Source organism: Cervus elaphus, chromosome 5 (genome assembly GCF_910594005.1).
Source record: "Cervus elaphus chromosome 5, mCerEla1.1, whole genome shotgun sequence".
In the NCBI taxonomy this organism is placed as follows: Eukaryota; Metazoa; Chordata; class Mammalia; order Artiodactyla; family Cervidae; genus Cervus; species Cervus elaphus.
In genome coordinates, this window is record NC_057819.1 from 930,448 (window position 1) to 952,455 (window position 22,008).

At 58.4% G+C, this 22,008-nt stretch overlaps 1 protein-coding gene across 1 annotated transcript; it reads right to left on the reverse strand.

Annotated features, from left to right (window-relative positions):
- Positions 1 to 879: 879 nt before the first annotated feature.
- CRKL (CRK like proto-oncogene, adaptor protein) lies at positions 880 to 21,510 on the reverse strand. Its single transcript, XM_043901103.1, has 3 exons — positions 20,796 to 21,510; positions 11,701 to 12,163; positions 880 to 3,362 (listed from the first exon to the last, which is right to left on the reverse strand). The coding sequence occupies exons 1-3, from the start codon at positions 21,104 to 21,106 to the stop codon at positions 3,228 to 3,230; spliced, it is 909 nt and encodes a 302-aa protein (XP_043757038.1). The 5' UTR covers positions 21,107 to 21,510; the 3' UTR covers positions 880 to 3,227.
- Positions 21,511 to 22,008: the final 498 nt, after the last annotated feature.

Here is a 22,008-nt window from a genome sequence, read left to right on the forward strand (position 1 = left end):
CCCAGTGGGCCCCCACCCATTTCCGTGCCAGGCGGCAGGGGTACAGCCTGCCTTGGGCTCTGAGCCCGGGAGCCTAGGGCGCTGGTCCGCTGGTGTCCCCGGGGCAGCAGGCATGGGTGAGGATGCCCCCGATTTCTGCAGCCCGTTTGGACACGGGCCTCACTGTCCTGCCAGGAAGCCTCAAGCAGGGCCAGGCTTCAGAGCTGTCGCGGGTTGCCAGGACCTAGGCCCTGACACCTTGCCAGGAGTTCCTGCCACGGGGGAACCCAGCCCTGCGCTGCGGAGTAGTATGTGCCCTCTGATGCTCCAAGGACTTCACAGGCGTCTCCGAGGCCTGCTGCCTTCCAGGACCGGAGCCGTGCCCAGGGGAGGGGTCCTGGAGGCAGAGCGGGATGGCCGGGGTCCACCGCTTGTGGAGACCCCTTTCTGGAGGCTTTACCACGACCCTGGGCCCTCCCGACACACACGTAGGCGCAGGGATGGCACTTGCTGGGGGGCCGCAGGGCCATCAGGAGGCGGCCCCCCAAACCCCAGCTGGAGGCCAGACAGGCAGGCGGGTCCCTGCCCTGCCCTGGGATGCTCCGACGCGCTCAGGCCAGGCTCCCGGGGGTGCCGGGCCTGGAACTGCCACCCCCCTCTCCCCCGACAGGGTCGGGTGCCCAGCGCAAGCAGCAGGTGTTGCCGCAGGTGCGGCCGTGCTGGGGGGCCTCCCAGCAGCGCTGAGGACACACGGACACACAGCTGCTGCCACCACCGGGGGTGCACGTTTATTGAGACAATGTACAGACAGGCCACACAAACAGGGTCTGAGGCTGGACCAGCAACGCAACGTGGAACACAAGAACAAGGCGCCGATCTGTTAAGAAAAGACACTCCGTGTATTCTAAGAATATAAGTCATTTAATACTGTTAATTTTATAGCACAAAATAAAACAAGCTATGATCCCCAAAAATAATTTTAAAAGCTTACACAGAAAATATTATTGCCTGAAGTTTCTGGTCTTTAAGTTACAGGTCAAAGAGTCTGTGTTGTGTGGCTGTCTCTTTAAAACACACAGTGAAGGCCGGCGAGAAGGGAGGCCACTGTTCCTCCTGCAGAGACCCGGCCTGGCTCTGAGAAAGCCCCTCGGCCGCGGGCGCGCCCAGGCCTGGGGACACGGGCCTCCGCCCCAGCACTGGAGGCCGGGGGGGAACTTGGGGGTGTCTCCGGCTCCGTGTGAGAGCACTCAGGACTCACTCGTTTTAAGAGGTTAATGAACACAATATTAAAAGATTAAATTATAAACCCCTGGCACGACAGCATCCCTTTTCCAAGTGAGATGTTCATGCCCTCTGAGCACAAGGCCCAAGCACGTGGCTGCAGTCTCGGCTGCCGGCATGTAAACGGCTGGAGGAGCAAGTCTGAGGGTCAGGCGCTTGGGGCAGCTGCTGTCCCCCGCAGGCCTGGCCGCGGGGCCCCGTCCTCGGCTGTCTCCGGGCAGAGCAGGTAGGAGTCACGGGGAGACCCCGTCCCCGGGTGAGTTCAGGGTCGCATTGCCAGTGCCTCCAGCACACGCTCTGCTCTCCTCCACGTGAGTGCCTGGAACACGCACACCTCCCAAGGGACACAGAGCGGGCCGAGCAGCGATGCAGAGTGGCCCTGGGGGGCCGGCGCCTCTGAGGACGCCCCTCCTCCTGACGCAGTCTTCCCAGACCCCCGGGACCCGGGCCCAGGCGAGGTGGGCAGCTGTTTCCCGTATACTTAGTGTGAAAAAAACATTTCCCTGATTAAAAATCTAACAAGGTTCGGAGTCACAGAGGCCCTGTTTTGGCACACGTCCAGAGCGCGGCGCTCAAGGCTCAGTCCGGCCTGGGCTCTGAATCTCGGGGCAGCCGCAGACGAGAACCAGGGTGAGGATGCAGCGCACGCCAGCCCCAGGCAGAGGGCAGGGGTCCTGGCACGGCCACGCCACTGGCCACGGGTGAGGAAACGCCTGGGCTCCCAACAGGAGGCGGCAGCGGCGGCGGCAGGCAGCCTGGAGCGGAGGCTCCCAGGGATGAAGAGCAGCCCAACACAGCCTCTCAGAGAGCCAGAGGGACAGGGCCACGTGAGCACACGAGACCCCAAGGCGACGGCCACCTCCGACCGCAGAGCTGCGCAGAAAGCCCGACGCCGGCGACGCTGCGCCCACCCTCACGACCCCTGACCCCGGGGGTCGCACCCCGGCCACAGCAGACACGCGCGGGGTTGGGCAAGACTTCTCAGGCTACGACCCCACCCAGGGCTGCAGGGCGCGTTCCAGCAGAGCCTGTCTTCACCGGGGTCCACAGGGCGGGCGCAGGGGCTGCGCAGAGGCGCCGGCCAGCTGGCCATGTGCTGCGGGAGATCGTGTGAACAGACCTCAGGTACCCGACGGGGACACCTAACCGCCGGGCGGCGCTGGCTCACCTCCCGCGCCCAGGGCCCGCACGCAGTCGTGTGGGGGGCAGCCGGCATCGGCACCGCCGCCTGAGAGCAGCCGGGCGAGTGTGAGGCCAGGCAGAGCTGGGCTCGGTGAGCGGGCAGCAGACTCGGGAGTGAATCCAACAATGGCTGAGAAAACCGGGGCCCACGCTTTCCGGGGGCGCCGTCACGGAAAGCTCCTCCTCTGCTGGCAGGCAGGGTGGGCCCCGGCTCTGACACCTTTGTGACGGCGTCCAGGAGGCTGTGCGCGCAGCGGGGAAATGCAGGGCCGCTGGGGGGCTGCTCGGTCGGCTCCAGACAGGACGAGCTGGCCTTGGGGCTCCGTCCCCTGCGCTCCCGTGGTGACAGCAGCTCATCCCTGATCTCATCACAGAACCCAACCTGCTACTTAAACACCTCTTCAGAACAAACAGGTCTAATTAATGAAGCCTTCCAAAACCAAACCAAACAGAGGGGAGAAAGAGAAAAACCAGAAGCCAGAGTGGAGAGTCTGGGGCGGCGCCCCCTCCGGAAGGGCCCGCACCCTGCTGTCCCTGGGCCCGGGCCCCGCGCTCCGCGTGTCCGGGCGGGGGCGCCTTCCCTCCACCAGTGTTTCCAGTTTGTGATCCAACGACTCTACGATCAGCTACTCCGTGACAACACGACTATGATACAACGCGGTCGGCCCCGAGCACGCCCAGGCGGGGCCGCCGCTGCAAAGCTGGGCGCGGGCCTGCCCAGAGGGGGCTACCCCAGCGGGAGGAGACAGACGGGAGGGACGAGCAGCAGGCGCGGGGCGGGGCGGTCACTCGCTCTCGTCCGGGTTCTGGGGGTCGATGATCTTGACGTGCGTGAAGGGGAAGAGCCCCTTGCGCCCGTTCACCTCGCCCTCCCACTGGCCGTTGATGTTCATCCTCGTGACCTTCACGATGTCGCCCACCTGCCGGGAGAAGGGGACAGAGTCAGCGTTTCCTCCGAAAACCACAGCCACAGACGGCGCCACTGAAGGGACCCGCTCTGTTCTCAGGACTCGTCTCCTGGGCGCCACCGCGGGGCCTGGGAGCGTGTGCGACCCCCAGGACGGGCTCTGACGCAGCTCCTGCCCAGACTGGCCACCGCTGCCAGGAGACAGCCACCAGCTGGCTCTCTGAACAGCTCAGCCCACACAGGAAGTATATGAGAAAAACCGAAGCACTGAGGCAGCCTGTTTCGGGTGAAGGCGCGGCCACCACCAGGACCGCCCCCAGCAGGAGCCCCCTCGGCCAGAGGCCAGGAGCTGCTCTGCCGTCAGGGGGGGCAGCAGCTCTGCTGGTGGGGCCCCCTGTCATCTGCAGACCCACAGGCTCCGAGGCGGCGCGGGGGTCAGGCGGGGCCTCAGCCTCGTGGATGCTGTTTATGAAGCTGTCCTCAGAGGTAACCGTGGGCACTCCTGTTTGGCTGGCTGCTCACCGGGTCCCTCGGAATGAAGCTCCATCTGCCCCGGGTCTGACGGAAGGCCCCGGAAGAGCAGGGCCAAGGGCGAAACACACAGCTCACCACTTGCCCCAAGGACATTCACAACGAGTCAGTTGTGGGGTGAGCACGAGACTGCATCTATTGTTCACGGTGTTTCCAGTGTTTCCTGCCCCCTGTGACAGGGAGCCCCCGCAACTGCCTCTTCATTCTGGCAGTTCCCAGCTTTTTATGAAACCACCTTCTGTTATTTCATTTGGGAAAAGGCACCCTCTGCTCAAGCTACCGGGCGAGCCAGCTCGCTGGTGGCCTCCAGGGACCAAGGGCGCAGGGCTGCCAGGGTGGGGTGAGGAGCCCCTGCTCCACGGCCCCGAGCACAGGGCCCCGGGCGGCAGGCACTGGGCTCTGAGAAAGGCAGCGTGCTCTGAGGCGGACCCACAGTCACCTGCGTTACTGCACATCCAGGGCTCAAGATGCAGCAATCATGTTTAAACAAACACAAGGCGTCTCAGCGCTGCACAGAGAGACCCTAACTGCAGACTGCCCTCCGGGCGGGGTCTGGGAGGAAGCGCCCGAAGGTCACTCCCCTCGTGGGGGGGGGGGGGGGGGCGGCGTGGCAGGAAGCAGGCAATGCCTGTGTCTGACCCGTCTGACCCGTCCGGTCGCCCGGGAGTCGTGGTGATCCGGTCCCCAAGTGAGCCCATGAAGGCTCAGAAGGCTTGGGCACAATGTGTTAGGAGAGGAGCGGTGAGAAAGCAGCAGGGCGGAGCAGGGCGCCCGGTCAGGCCCGCCCCGGAGGGAGAAGGTGTCCATGCCACACCCTGGCCTTGCGGGAGCGCTCACACACCAACATGGCCCGGCGGGCCTAACGCATGCTGAACTAGCTGCAAGGCCCGCTCAACAGCCACAACAATCTTGAGAGAGAAGGCCAGAGCTGGAGGCCTCATGCCCCCGACTGAAAACCCACTAAGCCGAAACCGAAAGCGTGGTCTTGGCACACAGACAGACGCATGGATGGACCAGCACAACAGATATGAGAGCTCGTAACAAACTCATACATCTCTGGTCGACTCGTTTTTTTTTAGTTCCCCACACAGGGATGGAACTCAAGCCCCTGCAATGGAAGCATGCAGTCCTAACCACTGGTCCACCCGGGAAGCCCCCCCAACTGAGTTCTGAAAAAGTGCCAAGTCCCCTCAATGGGGGAAGAACAATGTCTTCAACAAATGGTCCTAGCACAACTGATCTTCAACCTGCGAAAGAAAGGATTTGGCTGCCTGTGTCAATCCATATCCAAAACTAACTCGAAGTGGATAAGTGACCTAAATGCAAAAGGTAAAACCATAAAACTCTTGGAAGAAAACATGGGGGTAAACAACCCTGAACCTGGCAATGGATTCTTAGGTATGATGTCAGAAGCATGAGCAGCGAAAGACAATATACGTGAGACGGACTTCATCAAAGTCAGCAGTGTGCAGTGAAGTAGGCCAGAGAGTGCAGGGACAACATGGGGAAAATCACACCTCTGATAACAGTTTAATACTCAGAATGTATGAAGAACTCCTAAAACCCAACAACAAAAAGCAAACAAGCCAATTTAAAAATGAGCAAAGGTCTTTACCGTCATTTTCCCAGAGAAGATACAAAAATGGCCAAGAGGCACAGGAAAAGACCCCTCATGTGACTGACAATCAGAGAAGCCTCAGCCTCGAGCCGCCACCTCACAGCCCTCAGGGCAGCTCTGGTGACTCTAAAAAGAAGGAAAACAACAGGTGCTGACGCGGCTACGGACGGTAACCCAGGCCAACTGCCTGTGGGACCGCAGGACGGCACGGCCGCTGTGGAGAACAGTCTGGCTGACCGCAAAAGGTAAACAGAGCAACCCAGCAACTCCTGTTAGGCATGCGCCCTAGAGAACTGCCCGGCCTGCCCTGGGGGCTCAGGTGGTAAAGAATCCACCTGCAATGCCCGAGACCCAGGTTCGATCCCTGGGTTGGGAAGATCCCCTGGGAAGAGGGAACAGCAACTCAACCCAGTACTCTTGCCTGGAGAATCCCATGGACAGAGGAGCCTGGAGGGCTACAGTCCACGGGGTCACAAGGAGTCGGACACGACTGAGCGACTTTCACTGGAGAGCTGGAAACAGGTATTCACACAAAGAAAGCTGCGTGGAAACGTTCCCTCAGGCTGTCCTCAACAAGCAGAAGGCGGGACTGAGGCTCATGACCATGACCCGGTGAACAGGCAAAGCGTCTGCCATCTGCACAGTGAATTTTGTTGGGCCACACACAGAATGAAGATACTCACTACAACACAAACCTCTGTGAAATGAGCCAGATGCAAAGACAGATGTCCCACTTACACGAGGCATCCAGAACTGGCAAATTCACACAACAGAAGGTGGACCAGAGGTCGCCAGGGCAAAGGACACGGGTGGGGAGTTATGCCTAATGGTTACAGTTTCTGTCCAGGGTGATGAAAAGGTCTGGGGAACAGACAATGGTGAAAGCCGTGTGGCAGTGCACGCAGTTAATGCCGCTGAATTTTACACTTAAAAGCAGCAACTTGTCACGTACAGTGTGTGTGTGCTCAGTCAGGTCCGACTCTTGCGACCCCCATGGACAGGAGCCCACCAGACTCCTCTGTCCATGGGATTTTCTAGGCAAGAATATGGGAGTGGGTTGCCATTTCCTTCTCCAGGGGATCTTCCCAACTCAGTAAAAAGATGAGTAATGTAACATGCCAAAGACCACTGAGCTGTATGCTTGAAGTGAGTAAACTGTATGACCTCAACAAAGCTGCCGAGAGGAACACGTGGGCTGAGTCCCGGGTCTGCCCCGTGCCCACCATGAGACGGCCAGCCTTGAGCTCGGAGCGCATGAACGGGGCGGCGGCGAGCGGCAGCTTCTGTGGCCTATGCAGCCCCTGGCTGGTGCATCTCCCCGCACAACAGCTATGACCACATGTGGAAGACTGAGGTCGGCATGGCGACCAGCCTGTCTGAACTGCAGCAGGGCCCCAATTTCATGGTCCTCTCACCCAGGTTACACATTAAGAACGAACAATCTTCCCTAACTTACAGTCCAGTAAGAAAATAACACGCCAGAAAAGGACTGCTACCTCAGGGACAGAATTCCTAAAGCCAGACGCTGCGAAGGACTGTGACTCGGCATCAGGGACAGAGGCTGCAGGTGGCGCCCGGCAGCCCTGACGCGGCCATAAGAAGGTGGGGGCGCCCAGGGGCACCCTGCCAGGCCCGGGGCGGGGGGTGGGCGCGGGGGGGGCTGGCTGCTGAGATGCCCAATGGGCCTCCCACCGCAGACCGCGTCACTGGGCACACAGGAGCAGCAGAGGGAGGCAGGGCGGCCCCGGAGTTCAGCAGCTCAGCCCGCGCGGGGGAAACCCAGACTCGCCCTGCGGACAGCTTCCGCCCGGTGACAGAGGCAGCCACGAAGAAACTGCTGACGTGAGCGCATTTCTAACGAACCGAGCAAAAGCAACCGGAGGAAGCAGGAACCTGGGAATCCCAGGCCACTGGCGAAGGAAGTGGCCCCATGGGCCTGGGAACAGGTCAACTCAAAAGATTCTGAGACCAGATGCAATCCAATGTCGAGGGGTCTTCAAATGGCAGGCAGACAACCCAAGAGATGCCAACGTGGCAACCGCAGATGGCCCAAGGGGAGCTTGGGCAGGCTTCCTGGGTGTGCCGGTGGGCTTGCGGAGAAAACGCGCCCGATGAAGGCTGTCCTCCTGCCGACGAGGACGGGCAGCCACGAGCTGACGGAACCCGCTGGCAGGCAGGACAGGCCCATGCCGGACACCTGCCACAGAGGACGACATCGCGGGACACTGGCATCCTGACCAAGGGTCAAGCCTCTTGGTTTTTGCTCCAACAGGGACGATGGAAAATTCTATAAAACATACACAGTGAGCTTGAGACCACTCCTGGACAAAATTCTGGATGCAATTAGCACACAGGTGGTTTATGAGGATTTGGGGGAAATGGGTCTGGAAGGCTGCGTGGGCTCAGTCAGGGCCAAGGTGCACCAGCCCAAGCTCACTGTCCTTTCCTAGAGACGGGCCTGATCAGGAGGGGCGCAGAGGCGTCTGTTGGTCACACGCCTGGGAGACCTGCAGCTGTCTCGAAGCCGCACGACGTCACCAGGACTTGAGGCCAGAAGCAGACGGGGGTGTGTGTGTGTGTGGTGGGGTTAAGACTGAACCAACCAGAGCAGAACCCTCAAGAGGGACGGCTGGAGGGGACTCACTGAGGTCCGAACCCCGGGCGAGGCAGGAGCAGGGCGAGCTGCTCGCCCAGGTGGGCGCCTCCAGCCTGTCCACACAGGCAGAGCCGTGCCCCGAAGCTGTCCCGGGCTCCTCGAGGACCGGCCCATGCCCCCCAAGCACCCCGTGAGCCCGGCTGACGGACGGAGGTCCGGAGGAGTCCACGGAGACGCTGAGGGCCGCTGTAGGGACCGCAGCCCCAGGCAGGCCGGCACGCGCCAAGCCCTCCTGGGGGCCCATCAGCGCCGTGGCCCCGCTCTGTCCGGCAGCCCCCACGGACCGCAGACCCTACGCCTCCTGCCACCACTCCCTGAGGCCCGTCCAGACCCCGGACACGGAGTGTGCCCCGAGCTAAGCACAGCCCTAAAGGGCTAACCCATCACCTCCCTTTTGTTCCAGGTCAGGAAAGCTGGAATACCAAGTGTGAGACTGGCACCTTCACAGGGAGACTCAAGCATCGGCCCCCAATTACTGAAAACCCATCAGTGAAAAGGTGACCTGCCTGCCGGCAGGCTTCACAAACTGTCCTTCCCATCAGCCTGGCCCTGTGATATGGCAGCGGCTGCGTCCCAGCATCTGTCTTTGGCCCAGCACCCAGCACTGCCCCCAACCTGCAGCCACGCAGGTGTGTTCCGTTCCCGCAAGCTCCCGCTCTGCCAGGAAGGCCTCATCCCGCTTCACCCAGGCAGCGTCTAGTCACCCTTCAAAACCCAGCCCAAGGGTCACCTCCTGCAGGAAGCCTTCCCAGACCACACCCCCCACATTCCCAGCTGCTCCCTACCTCTCCCAGGCCTACTCCGCGTCATCAGCTCACTCAGCCACAGCTGGCTTCCGCCTCCAGGCTTCCAAGGGGCAAGCTCCTTGGTGGCAGGACCCTATACTGTAAAGCACCCTCACAGCCTGGGTGCATGACTGGATGAGGAAGCAACAACCGTGTGCCGTTCCGGCTTAGAGGGTGTAAGAAGTGTGCCTGAGACCACACCCAGAGCAGCCGCTGGGTCAGAGGACACTGCAGGTGAGCTTGTAACGGCCCCGGGGCTCTTGTTCCAAACACTCTCTTCCGCCAAGGATGCATCTTCGGAAAGGCCAACTCTGCTCCCCTGGAGTCCCTTCAGCCCTGCTCCACCAGGCATGGGAGGTCCCTCTTCAGACTGAATCCCAAGGGGCAAGAGAACCAAGTGTCTGATCAAAGCCTCTCTTAAGACAGTGTGTTACGGGCAGGAAAGTTCTTTCAAAAGTCAAGTTTCACAGAAAAAACGTGAACGAATTCGGGCAGTGAGGGTCCCCTGCAGCCCCCTGTGACAGCAGCTCAAAGGGAGCAACGCCGCTTCCACTACGGCGCATCTCGTCCTACTTGTCTCACTTTCTTGTTTTAATTTTACACTTTTCCTGGTAACCTAATTGTAAGTGTCCCAAGAGGGCTTAAGACAGGCACCAGCTTTAGAAGATCAGGTAACTCACAAAACGCTTCTTTACGGCCCAACCCAGAGCCCCGTGTGAACACAGAGAGCAGGCTGCACTGTGCAGTGGGGTCTGGCCAAGGCCCCCTCCCCGGTCCACGCCGCCCTCCGGGGGGATCAGCAAAGGCTGCGTCACCGGGAGCCCGGGGCATGCAGGCCTGGCTCTGGGGCCCGAGGCTGGAGGAGCAGCATAGTGGTGAGAACACGGGTGGTCTCACAGTGAGCTTGCTTCACCAGGCTCCGTCGACGCGCCCACTCCCCCAGCTGTGAGCGGTCCCCTCTACAATCTCCCACCTCACCGCACACTCCAAGGAATAGAGGAGATGGGGTTTCTACCACGCACGCCTTAGAGTCAGAGGCCAACAGGCACGCGTCCTTCAAGGGAGGGTGGCTTTAAGCCCTGACTCAGCTAAGAACCCAATTCCTGACTTCCTTTAGGGGCCTGGCACTCTGACCGGGAGCCCGGACCCCCGCTCACCCGTGTGTGCCGACGGCCCGTTGCACAACACAACCCTGAACCTAGCCCCCTGCTCCCTTGGCGGGTGTGGGGGTGCTCCCAGAGCCTGAACCCCCACAGACACCAACGCGACAGGGGAGGATCACTGAGGATACAGACGTGTCCTGAGGGCAGGCTGCGTGGGTGAGAAGCCAGCAGCCTGTCGGCCAGCCCGGACAGTGAGGGCCTCCCTGCCTCCTGCCCGGCCCTTCCCGGGAGGCGTCAGAGGGCGCGGGGCTCTTCCCTTCGGGCCAGCGTGAGACAGAGAAGTCACCTCGGACTCCGAACCAGGCTTCCAGAACAAGTTCACTGGGTATCACTCTTGGTCCAAAACACCTGAGGATAACCAATGAGAAAACATGGGAAAACCAGCGCTCCCACCGACCCTGAGGGCAGGCTGCGAGGAAGCAGCAGGCCGTCTGCCCCACGGTGACCTCGTGCTGGGCGCACAGCACCGGCAGGAGCTTCGCCTCAGGGTCTCCAACACGCACGTGACCACATGACGATACCCACACTGCAGTGTGGTTCGCGAGTTACCAACAAACGAAGGGGCGAGGAGCCGCAGCCCCAAACCCAGATTCTAGGACAAGGCCCTGCAGGCCCGCCTCACTTCAGGCGCAGGCTCGATCCCTGCTCAGGGGACAACAGACCACCTTCCAGACCCCTGTGTCCGCAGGCTCGCCACACGCGTGTGCTCATGCGCGACTCCCTGGGCGCACCGACGTCTCACCAAACGCCTACCTTCTGCAGTTCACCCCCCCCCCAACACACACCTCTTTGTATTTTGACAAGCCACAGTCATACGTTACACCTTGCAGGAGCCTTTGTCCTCTTATGAGGCAATTCACAATGAGTTAGAGGAACATGACTCGGTGATTAAAACGTTAAAGTTCTCTTTCACGCTGCTGTAATTTACAAAATCTCAATTAAGTGAGGCCTGAGACATTGAAACTTCCTTCCCTTGCCCAGCTGAAGAGGAGTCCACATTTATTCCTATTTCTCAACTGCTCACGACGTTAGAAACGTGGAGCTGTGTGTCCACCTGGATGTTGATTTCCTCTCTAGGGCATGCGTCTTTCTTAACCACTGCCTTCCCTTACTGCCTGGAGAAGGAAATGGCAACCCACTCCGGTACTCTTGCCTGGAAAATCCCATGGACGGAGGAGCCTGATAGGCTACAGTCCACGGGGTCACAGAGAGTCAGACACGACTAAACAACTTCACTTCCTTACTGCAAAAAAAAACCAACTGTTCTGAGACCGCATCTGAGGCTCTGGAAGCAGAACACAGCAAGGCAGCTGACGTGCGAGAGACGGGGATAGGAAAGGACACAGAACCACGTGAGACAGTCACCCAGTTCTCATCCCATCAGTTTAACCTTAAACGAGTAGTCCTGGCCTCCTAGAAGCAAGATTAAACTAAAAACAAAAACTGAGGAAATTTCCCGGGGGTCCAGACTCCACGCTGCTGTTGCTGAGGGCCTGGGTTGAATCCCCAGTTGGGGAGCTAACATCCTCCAGAGCCACGGCCAAACCCCAGAAAACCCAAGTGTCAAAGCCCCAAAGACCCAGCCGGGCAGCCTTTACCTCTAAGGCCAGGGCGGTCTTGTCGTAAGCACAGGGCACGCGTTTCTGAATTGCTTTCGCAAAGACAGGTCCGTTCTGCGTGGACGGCAGGGGGCTGACCGTGGCCCCGGGGGCGCCAGCGGCCGGCGGGGGCGCCATGGTCTGCGGCTGCGCGTAGGCGTGGGCGGGCTCGGGGACCCCGTAGCTGTTGGAATTCCTGTTCCCGGGCTTGCCCTGGGCCGAGGCCCGCACGAGCTTCTCCACGTAGGGCACGGGGATCATGCCCACCCGGCCATCCTTGTTGCGGGCGCTCCACCACTGCTCCTCCGGCTTCTCGATGATCACCAGGATCTCGCCCTTCTTGAAGGGCAGGTCCTCGGCGTCGTTTCCAGGGAAGTCGTACAGAGTCCGCACGTACTCCAGGGTCTCCTCCGCTGTGGGCAGGCTGGGCGCGGACACAGAGCCCACCGGCGGGCTGGGGTACCTGCAGGGGCAGAGAGAAGCACGCTGAGAGGAGCCTCGGACCCAGCGTCTGCCAAGCTCTGTAAGGAGCGACTCACTTCCCTCCCCGTGTTCTCACTAGAAGGCGCTGTGCCTGACTGACTTTCTGGAGTCTGTAAGGCAAGAGGAGTTCCGGACGATGCTGACGGTTAACGCAGGGGCACCGCGCCACCGCCCGAGTTTCACAGGACCCTCTCGTTTACACACACAGACGTCTGGCCTTTTTAAAATCCCCACTAAGTCCAGCTGCGCCCTCCTGAGGCCCGCCACGACCACCACACACTCCTCCTCCTGGTCCTCACCTAGGGCTAGCATCCTGCACGTTTCTCCAGGCACCCAGAGAGAAGAAGACAGAGCCCCTCAAAATACAAAAACTGGACAAGGGAGTATGTACTTGCATTACAAAAAAGGATAAAAAGAAAAACGCACCACCATACTGCATCTCGTAGGGGAATCACCATCCGGGCCTCCAGGCGCGAAGCCCCTGGGGTGGATCAGAAAAGCAGCCCCTCGTTCCGCCCCTCCTGGAACGCCCCTTCCTCAGGAGAACCACGGAGGTCTCCCTCCACCTAAGGAGTGTCTGGAAAGTTGCAAATACATGATGCTTGGGGAAAAACTATTTTGCTGTGAGCATTCCCCCCTTAACTTTTCTGAAGCCTGGAAGCTACTTGAGTAACTTGGCTGAGCGTCTCCGCCTCGTGGGGGGTACGGCTTGCACAGCTGTGTCCGAGCGGGACTAGTGCTAGGATGGGACATGCGATGCTGACCCGCTAACTGGGCCGTGAGTCCTCCAGGAGAGTGTGGCCTTTCCCTTTCTCCCCCAGGCAATGACCTGAAAAGCTGTTTCAGAGAACAATATCACAACATGTCCTCCCACACTAAACCATTTTAATTTATAGAAACGTTTCTTTAAAAAAAAAAAAAGTGTCAACATGTTACAACAGTCAGCAAAAGAAAAAAAAAGGAAAACAAAAGAGAAAAGAAAGTCCCCAGTCCCTGCTCTAGGGTGGCCAGTCGCCCCCCCTTCTTTCTTCCGCCCGCATCTGCTGGGGCGGTTTTCCTGCAGCGTGGCCCCTCCACGGCGCCTGCCCTCCGGAGCCACTGCCAGCGAGCCCCGCGTTTCTGGAGGGTCCCGTCTGTCACCATCTATGACGCCATCACACACTCCTGCACGGCATCCCCCTGGACTGTGTTCCTGGTAAAGCCCTGGCCCCAGATTAAATACACCAGCACTCTCACAGGCCTCAGGACACACGGCCCTCTGGAGCGCCGCAGCCTGCGCCATTTGGCCAGAGACAGATCTTTCTGATGCAAACGATGAGCTGCACAGCGGTCAGGACACCGCGGTGGGGAGCAGCCTCGGTGAGAAAGGGCTGACACCCAAGGCTGTCGGCGCGGTCTGAGGTCTCCCTCCCAGCGTCTGGCAGGTGGCCCCAGAGCTCTCACTCCAGCCGGCAGGAATGAACACAGGCCCACAGCAGCTCCTGACCTGCCCTGAGCCCCCGGCTAGCTCCTCACTCCCAACCCCCCAATGTACACCCCTGCTCCTATCTCAAGGGCCACAGAGGTTCTGTGAACGTTCTGGTCAAACCTCAGAGCCTTCACCAAGAGCACTCAGCTCCACAGCAGACCCGCGGAGGGTTTTTACCGTCTGCACAGTTCAAGGTGAGAGGCAGGGAGTCCTACAGCACAGGGTCTGAGGACGCCAGAGCAGCTTCAGCGAGGCCAACACTGAGGACGTCCATCTACCCAGGGACCCGCTGGCTTTACTCAGCGCACAGGGGACAGACAACAGATCGAAACCAAGCTCCTGCTCCCAAGATTGCAAATGTTGTCCTGGCAGACTGGGAGGCAAAGGAGTGCACACATCATCCAGGTGTCTCGGCAGAAGCTGACGGGGCCAAGTTCTGCTAAGGGTCGGGGCCGGCAAGTGGTGCTGCACAAAGAACCAAACACTAGCTCCCCAGGTGGCGCAGCGTAAAGAGCCTGTCTGCATCGCAGGAGATGCATCAGACGTGTGTTTGATTCCTGGGTCAGGAAGATCCCCTGGAGAAGGAAATGGCACCCCACTCCAGTATTCGTGCCTGGGAAATCCCACGGGCAGAGGGGCCTGGCAGGCTGCAGTCCATGAGGTTGCAAAGAGACACGACTGAGCAGGCATGCACGCGTGCACAGACACACAGCCCCCTTTGGAGCAGAAAGGCTTTGTGGAAGATGGGCTTACAGGTGATGGTCCTCCACCAGAAGAAGGCTGGAGGCCAAGGGTCCAAAGGCATCCCTGCGGGCTCCCCACAGCAGCTGGCTGGCTGGTCACAGCTCCTCACACTGCTGCAAAGGGCCGGCGCCCTGTGAGTCCACCAGCTACCTGTGGCCTTGCCGCATCTTTTCACAGAACCCTTAAACAAGCGCACGAAGGCTCTTAGCTCCACTCCACTAAACAAAATCCATCAGAGTCTGGCAGAGGGGTCCGCAAACCACAGCCTGCAGGCCCACGGCCACGGCCGGTCCTGTAAGGTGGGCGTGACGAGCACACAGGCAGGTCTGTGTGGGCGGGCAGTGACGGCTTCGGGGCCCACAAAGCTGACCGGCAGGCCCTTCCCCGAGGAGGCGGCACCGCTCACAGCTTCTCCAGCGCGACGCGGTGGCCTCTCCTGGCTCAGTGTGTGTGGAGACATCCCCACGCGTGACAGGAGACCAAGCTCCCAGCCACACCCTGACGTCAACTCGCCCCTCCACCCCACTCTCTCTAACTCCCGATTTCACCCCAGCCCCCGCAGAGATGAAGCAGGGCGGTGCGGGCTCAGACACAGCGGACACCACAGACGCACTGCCCAGAGAACCAGGAAACACAGTAGCGGAACCAGTCCCTGCATCTCTGTCTTTCGCAACCTGTCCCGTGACCAGGACTGTGGGGCACACAGGGTCCCAGGCGCAGAGCGCAGCTCGCTGCAGTGGCCCGGAGGGCGCTCATCCGACAACCTCGCCGGCTGCCGCCTCCGGTTAAAAGCTGCACTCCTAAACCACGGATAAAGCACCTTCAACTTTAACCATGTCTAACAAAGCGAAACAATCAACTGGCAGGAGAGATTTTCAAAGGGCCTGGGGTAATGGATATGGAAGACTCTCCCGGTTAAATACACGCACGCCCGTACTCCTGTGGCTCTGTGAAAGATTTCACAACAAAAAGGTGGAAAACAGAACAGTGGTACAAGAACCCGTCCCGGGAAGACTGGCGACGCAGCCGTCCAGTTGGAGTGCTCCGGCCAGCTCCCCACACCCCCTCCCGCGCCACGGGCGCGCGCTCTGCACCCGCAACTCCTCTGCGGTTCTGCTGCTTCCACCTGGGCTCAGACCCAAATCCATCTATTTAGCCCTAACCACCCCCCAGACGCCGAGCCCCGCCTGGCTCCCAGCTGCAAACCCGCATCCCTCCCCCAGCCCTGCCGCTCATCTCTCACCTGAGGTGCCGTCCAACCAGCCTGAGGCCACACCTCTCGCCTCACCCCCAGGAAACTGCCCAGAGGACGCGCCCCAGCGGCTTCCTCCTGGGACTCCCAACGCAGGAGACCTTAGTCCAGCTTCTCACGTCCCCTTCCCCTGTGATAGCCCTTAATTCATGCCACACTCCAGCCTCTCCCCACCCCGACCCACCCCGGAGCAGGCTCTAAAAGGAAAAGCTGACCACGACACCTCCCTTCTTAAAGACTCTGGAGCCCTCGCACCACTGAACGCAGGTACCAAGTGCAGGAGGCCCGTCACAACTGAGCAGCCTTCCTTCAAGCCTGCAGTCCTCACTAGCAGGAACCACACGGCCTGCCCACCTCACACCAGCCCTCACCCTTCCAGAGCCGGCCCACAGAGCACCTTCTTTCCAGGCCCTGCCTGACCCCCCTGGCCAGCCACAGCATTCTCAGGGAGCTGAGCTTGTCAGTAAGGCCATGGTTTACTTCCAGGACAAGACTGGGGTCCAGTGTTGGGCTCTGGGATAGAGTAGGCCTCAACACACTGAAATTCCTGCTACAACTAAAACGCCACAGACACAGGGAGCCTCTCCCCGAGTCCCAGCTAAGTCTGCTCCACAGACAAGGAAACCCCGCGCGCCACCCAGCTGGTGGCCGGGCCCCTCTGCCTCACCACGGCCATCATCCCAGACTAGCGGCCCCACCGCGCCGGTCAGGGCCTCGGCTCCGACTCTAGGATGATCTGAACTCCCACTGACAAACCACTGCCCCCTTTCACTTATCAGAAGGAAAACGCTTTTGCCCGAGTGAACATTAGAAATAATCTGGTCCAACTGTTCAGATCAAAAGAATCAATCTTAGATAAAAAGTTCTCCGAGTCTCAAACAAGAGAAAGGTCACAGGTCAAGTGGCCATCAGCACTCAGGTGCCGTGGGAACACAGTTCTTGCTGGGTGAGATTCCCTCCCGGCGTGACGACGGTTATGTTCCCACCTAAACTGAACTTAGGGGATTTAAACTACCGGTAAGAAGAAACTCAAAGATTTACCCATAGTGCCGAATTCTATGTTAATTGAAATCAGTTAATGCTCCTCTCCTATCCGCTACTCCTAATTACAAAATGCTAATTACTCCTGCAACTCCAAATTACAATGCTCCCTTAAACATCCAGGTTGCGGCCTTGGGAGAAGGCGTGGCCTCTGCCAGGCAGGCAGGGGCGTCCCCTCTGGGCCGGCGCTCAGGTGAGGCTGGGCATCCTTTCTGGCCCTCGCACAGCTGCTGACTGTATCAGAGGATGTGGTCTTTAAAGCCAGCACCCAGGAAGCTCCAGAAGAGCCTGACAGGGAGTGCTGAGTCAACGTCAGAGCTGCACTACCCGAGCGTGCTGTGAGCACTGTTAGATCTGCTATTACCAGAGCGTGCTGTGAGCAATGTCTACTGGGTAAAAACGTCAGATCTGCACTACCCGAGTGTGCTGTGAGCAATGTTAGATCTGCTATTACCAGAGCGTGCTGTGAGCAATGTCTACTGAGTAAAAACGTCAGATCTGCACTACCCGAGTGTGCTGTGAGCAATGTTAGATCTGCTATTACCAGAGCGTGCTGTGAGCAATGTCTACTGAGTAAAAACGTCAGATCTGCACTACCCGAGTGTGCTGTGAGCAATGTTAGATCTGCTATTACCAGAGCGTGCTGTGAGCAATGTCTACTGGGTAAAAACGTCAGATCTGCACTACCCGAGTGTGCTGTGAGCAATGTTAGATCTGCTATTACCAGAGCGTGCTGTGAGCAATGTCTACTGGGTAAAAATGTCAGATCTGTACTACCAGAGTGTGCTATGAGCAATATCCATTGAGTTAAAAAAAAAAGGGGCTCCTCTATGGGTCAACCTGCCTCAGTTTTTTTCCATCTTTGCTTCTCATGATTTTTCTTCCAGTCATCATATAGCTACACAAGCTAGAATTGGAAAATTTTATAAGTGAAGTAACCTATGCAAAACACACTTTCAATTTTCTAAACCGTGGGAAAATGTATTTTGTATCTAAACTGAATCTACTCAGAAACCTGAACTTCTGTTGTTAAACTGGAAACAGCCTCTATTAAAACAGAAACAAAAAGCCAGTAGCACTCACCTGAACACTAAATATAACTTAACAGAATCACACATGTTCATACTCAAATAAGATGGAGGTGAAAACAAGGTTTCTGTTTATCAAGCAGTTTTTAATACAAAAACTGCACCCATGTGTAGAAAAAGAATCCTTTAAAATGTGTCATTGAAAAATCAAAAGACACTGACACACCTTTTGTTTTTAAATGTAAAATCCAAGACAAAAATGAATACTACAACTCAAAAGACAAAATTAACAAGCTAATACAGAGAACAGACAGCTACAAATACACCCAGCCATCTCGGTCTCTTCCTCTCTCTTCCCGGTTGCCCACCTCCCATCAAGCAACCAAACCACAGCTGCCAGTCAGTCAGTCTACCCACTGTCTCTGCAACAGACGGACACACGGACGGACGGACAACTCATCAACCGTCATCATCGTGTCCTGGACTGCAGTAATGGCCCAGGTCACTTCCTGCCTTCACACTCCTTCCCTGGCACCCCGCTTCCTTCCTCTGACCGTCCTAGCCACACCCGACTCTGCCGGCTCTCACCCTGGGCTCCCCCTTTCAGTTTCACCCTGCTCTGACCCGACTGCCTCAGGTCAGCCCCTTCCAGCAGACCCTTCTCAGCCTACACGGACTTTCTTCACAACGCTGACGAACGCTGCATTCTATTTACGTTTCTACTTGCCAGCCTGTCTCCTTACTAACATCTAAGGTCCATGATAGAGAAAGCATGTCTGTCACCCCTCTTTCCCAGTACGTATCACTGAGATGTAACTCTCCCATAATGTTTGAATAAAAACATAAAATTTAAAGTTAAGGGGGACTTCCCTGTGGTCCAGTGGTTAAGCCTTCAAGCTTCCACTGCCAGGAGCTCGGGTTTGATCCCTGATCAGGGAACTAGGTCCCCACATGCCGCACGGCCAAAAAAAAGTTATTCCCCCAAGAAAAAAAAAGATCAATCCTTAAATTATGAGGAAGTCATAAAGTTGTCACTTTTTACTGAGCAAAATGGACCCCAGAAAAGAACTATTAGCCAAGGCGCAAGAAGCTCTGGCTTCAGGAGCTCAGTTCTGAGGCCTAAAAGAACCTAACCACTTGATCCATCCAGTCTGGGGCGTGAAAGCATATTGCCCTGATTTCTGCATTTGGCCTAGGCTGGCCCGGCCTTGTCTTCTATACTAGGTGAGTAATAAATACATCACCCAAATCCGTGGATTTCTGTCTCAGGGAGAGGCAACCCAGATTCAGTGTAACAAAGTAAATCCTGCCAGGATCTAATTCAACCGGCGCAGTGACAGCCCTCAGAGACACCAGGGAAAATGAAAAACTCAACGGCAGCAGGAAGCCCGGGGCAGAGGGCACAGGGGAGGAGAAATAAGCAAAGTTGAACTTGAGGCGGGGGCAGTGTCAGGGAAAGGCCTGGGAAAGGCAGCAAGGCGCTGTGCAGGTGAGGGGCGGGTGGGGCCCGAGCAAAGGTCCGCAAAGGTCCACGGGTGTGAGTGGGTGTGTCGGGCGGGCTCCGGGAAGCAGCCGGAGAGGGTGAGGACAGGTATCTGGGAAGAGGCAAGAAGGGGAAGCTGGGGGTCGTGTCAGCGGGCACCGGGAAGCCACGGCCACACTCCTTTCTCTCCACCCAGAAGGGGGTCGAGCTGTTCACTCACAGCGGCACTGAGGCACCTGTCACCTTGAGGGCAGCACAGCACCCTCAGAGCGAGGCTCACCAAGTGCCTGAAAGGAAAGATCTAAGCCACCTCACAAGCCAGGAGTCACTGTATGAATGCATTTAAAGTCTCATTACTGCGGGTTCTGAGAGCTCCTCCAACCTCTTACCCTGGAATCACATTGTGCTGAAAGCTGACTCTAGCTATCAGGCTCTTCAGGGACCTGGAGGCTTCGCCAATCAGATTCTCAGTGTCTAGGTCTTTGTTATACAGTATCTGATTTATAGTCCCTTTCTCCCAGCTTTTAAAGTCCATTTAGTTCAGCAGTTAATCTCCTAGTCATTACACCGCCAGGGCTTTATTTCTTCTCTACCTCTAGTACAGTACGTACTCCTTTAATATGACAGCTTCTAACATTCAGAGCTGAGACTACTATCTTGTCACCAAATCTCTAAAGTCAGAAACGTCTCATCCTGAAAAAAATCTGTATTAGCACCCTGTCCTTTTTAAGCAGATGCTTAAAAAAAAAAACAAAAAAAACCCTTTTATTTTTAAAATCCTAGGCCATCTCTTTAGCTCAAGTTTTGCATAATTTACACAAAAGAAGCCTTGAGCAAAATATTAAGGCAAATAAGCAGATGAAAAAGGGATGCCTGATGCTCAGTGTCACTGTGGGTTATTTTAAAATAGATACTAAGTCATTCAACTCAATGCAAAAAGTACATCTAAAATTCAACTAGGGTAGAATCTTAAGTGGAGTGTCATTCAAAATTTCCTTAGTAACATTCTAGACTCATTCCACCTTGGAATTTAACCAAATGGATTTCCAGTTCATTAAGGGCCCAACTTGGGGCAAAACTATTAAAAAAAAAAATCCTCGTTCAAGCCTACCGCTTTTACAGTATTTTCAGTTAATGTATTATAAAATAGATGCCTGGCTTATTTCAACCCTGGCACCAGGGTATCAATATATGGCTCTGATATTTCACAGTTAAAGGTATTTTGTTTCTAACTGAAAAGGCATTTTCATCTCTGCAGTCCAGGAGGTCCAACCCTGGAGTTCAGAGACCTTGAAAGGTGTGCAAACTCGGGGAGGGTGGGGTGGGGGAGGGAGGAACTCGCGGGACGGGGAGCCGAGGGCTAGCTTCAGATTCTCAATCCATGGTCCAAAACCAGCTTCAAGACCGGTAACAAAACCCTGCTTCAGTAGGTAATTTACACCGAGGACGTGACGAAAGGCAAAAAGCGTCCCTTTTCTAACTGGGCACCCGCATTTCAACCTGCTTGGTCAGACGCACCGCCCTCATGCACGGCGACCCAAGATCGCGACACCGCGCGCAAAGCTCCCCGGCCCGCCGCCCGCGCCCTCCGCGCACCTGGGCGCCGGCTCGATGAGAGTGGTGGTGTCCAGGTAGTGGATCTTGTAGAACTCCAGCAGGGCCGGCAGGTGGTCGAACTCCTGGTCGCCGATCTTGAAGCGGCGGTTGGGCAGCGAGTTGATGATGTAGTGGGACACCCGCGAGTTCTCGGACACGGACAGCACGTAGTCCCCGGGGCAGGTGGACGAGTCGCGGACGAGGAACACGCCGTGGCGCTGGCCCTGGAGCCGGGTCTGCGCCTCCTGGCGAGACACGGGCCCCATGTACCAGGCCGAGCGGTCCGAGGAGTCGAACCTGGCGGAGGACATGGCGGGCCGGGCGCTGAGGCCGGGCGGGCCGCGGCTGGCTGCTCTCGCCTGCGCTGGAGACGCTCCGCCCGGGGCGGCTGCGGGCCGACCGGGCCTCCGGCTCACCGCGCGCCTACAGGGCCGCGCCCGCGCCTTCCTCGCGGCCGCGGGCCCGCAGCATCCTCCGGGCCGCCGGCTTGCTCCGGGGCCGCCTCACGGGCCGAGCCGGCTCCGAGCGCGGGCCCAAACAGCCGCTCGCCAAGCCTCCGGTCAGTCCTGGCCCGGCGCGCGCCAGCCCCGCGTCCCCGCCGCTCCGCACCGAGCCCCGCGGCCGCGCCAAGCCCCAGACCCCCCGGGAGCGCCGCGCCGCCGGGGACGCCGTGCCCAACCCCGCTCCCGAGAGCCACAGCAACAAAATGGCGGACGCGGGAGAAGCGGCCGGCCACCTCCCCCCGCCCCTCAGCGCCCTGCGTCTGCGCACGCGCGGGCGCCCGCTCCCGGCGGCCGCCGGGACCTCTCAGTGACGTCACGTGGCGCGGCCAATCGCGAGAGCGGGCGTGCGCGGCTCGTGCGCGCCCCCGCGCTCCCTCCTGGGCCCGCCGGGGGGCGCTGCGGGAAGGCGGCGCTTCTAGAACCCGCTCTGGGAACAAAGCGGGGTGTGCAGGCCAGGTCCGGCCCCGGGGCGCGGCTCGGGGCTGACCGCAGCCGGGCCGGCCAGGTTAAGGCGTGGCGGAGCTGACCGTCGCTGAGTGCTCAGATGGTGTCTGGCGAAGCTCCAGGGTCCCTTCGGAGCCCTGCCGCCTTGGTCCCCCAGGACCCCCTCCGACACCCCAGAACCCCCTGCCCCTGGCCGCACTCCCATCCACACTGGACCGTCCGTTTAATGGGAGCGGAGTTTGGTGTGCCTTGTTCAGCTCTCGGCC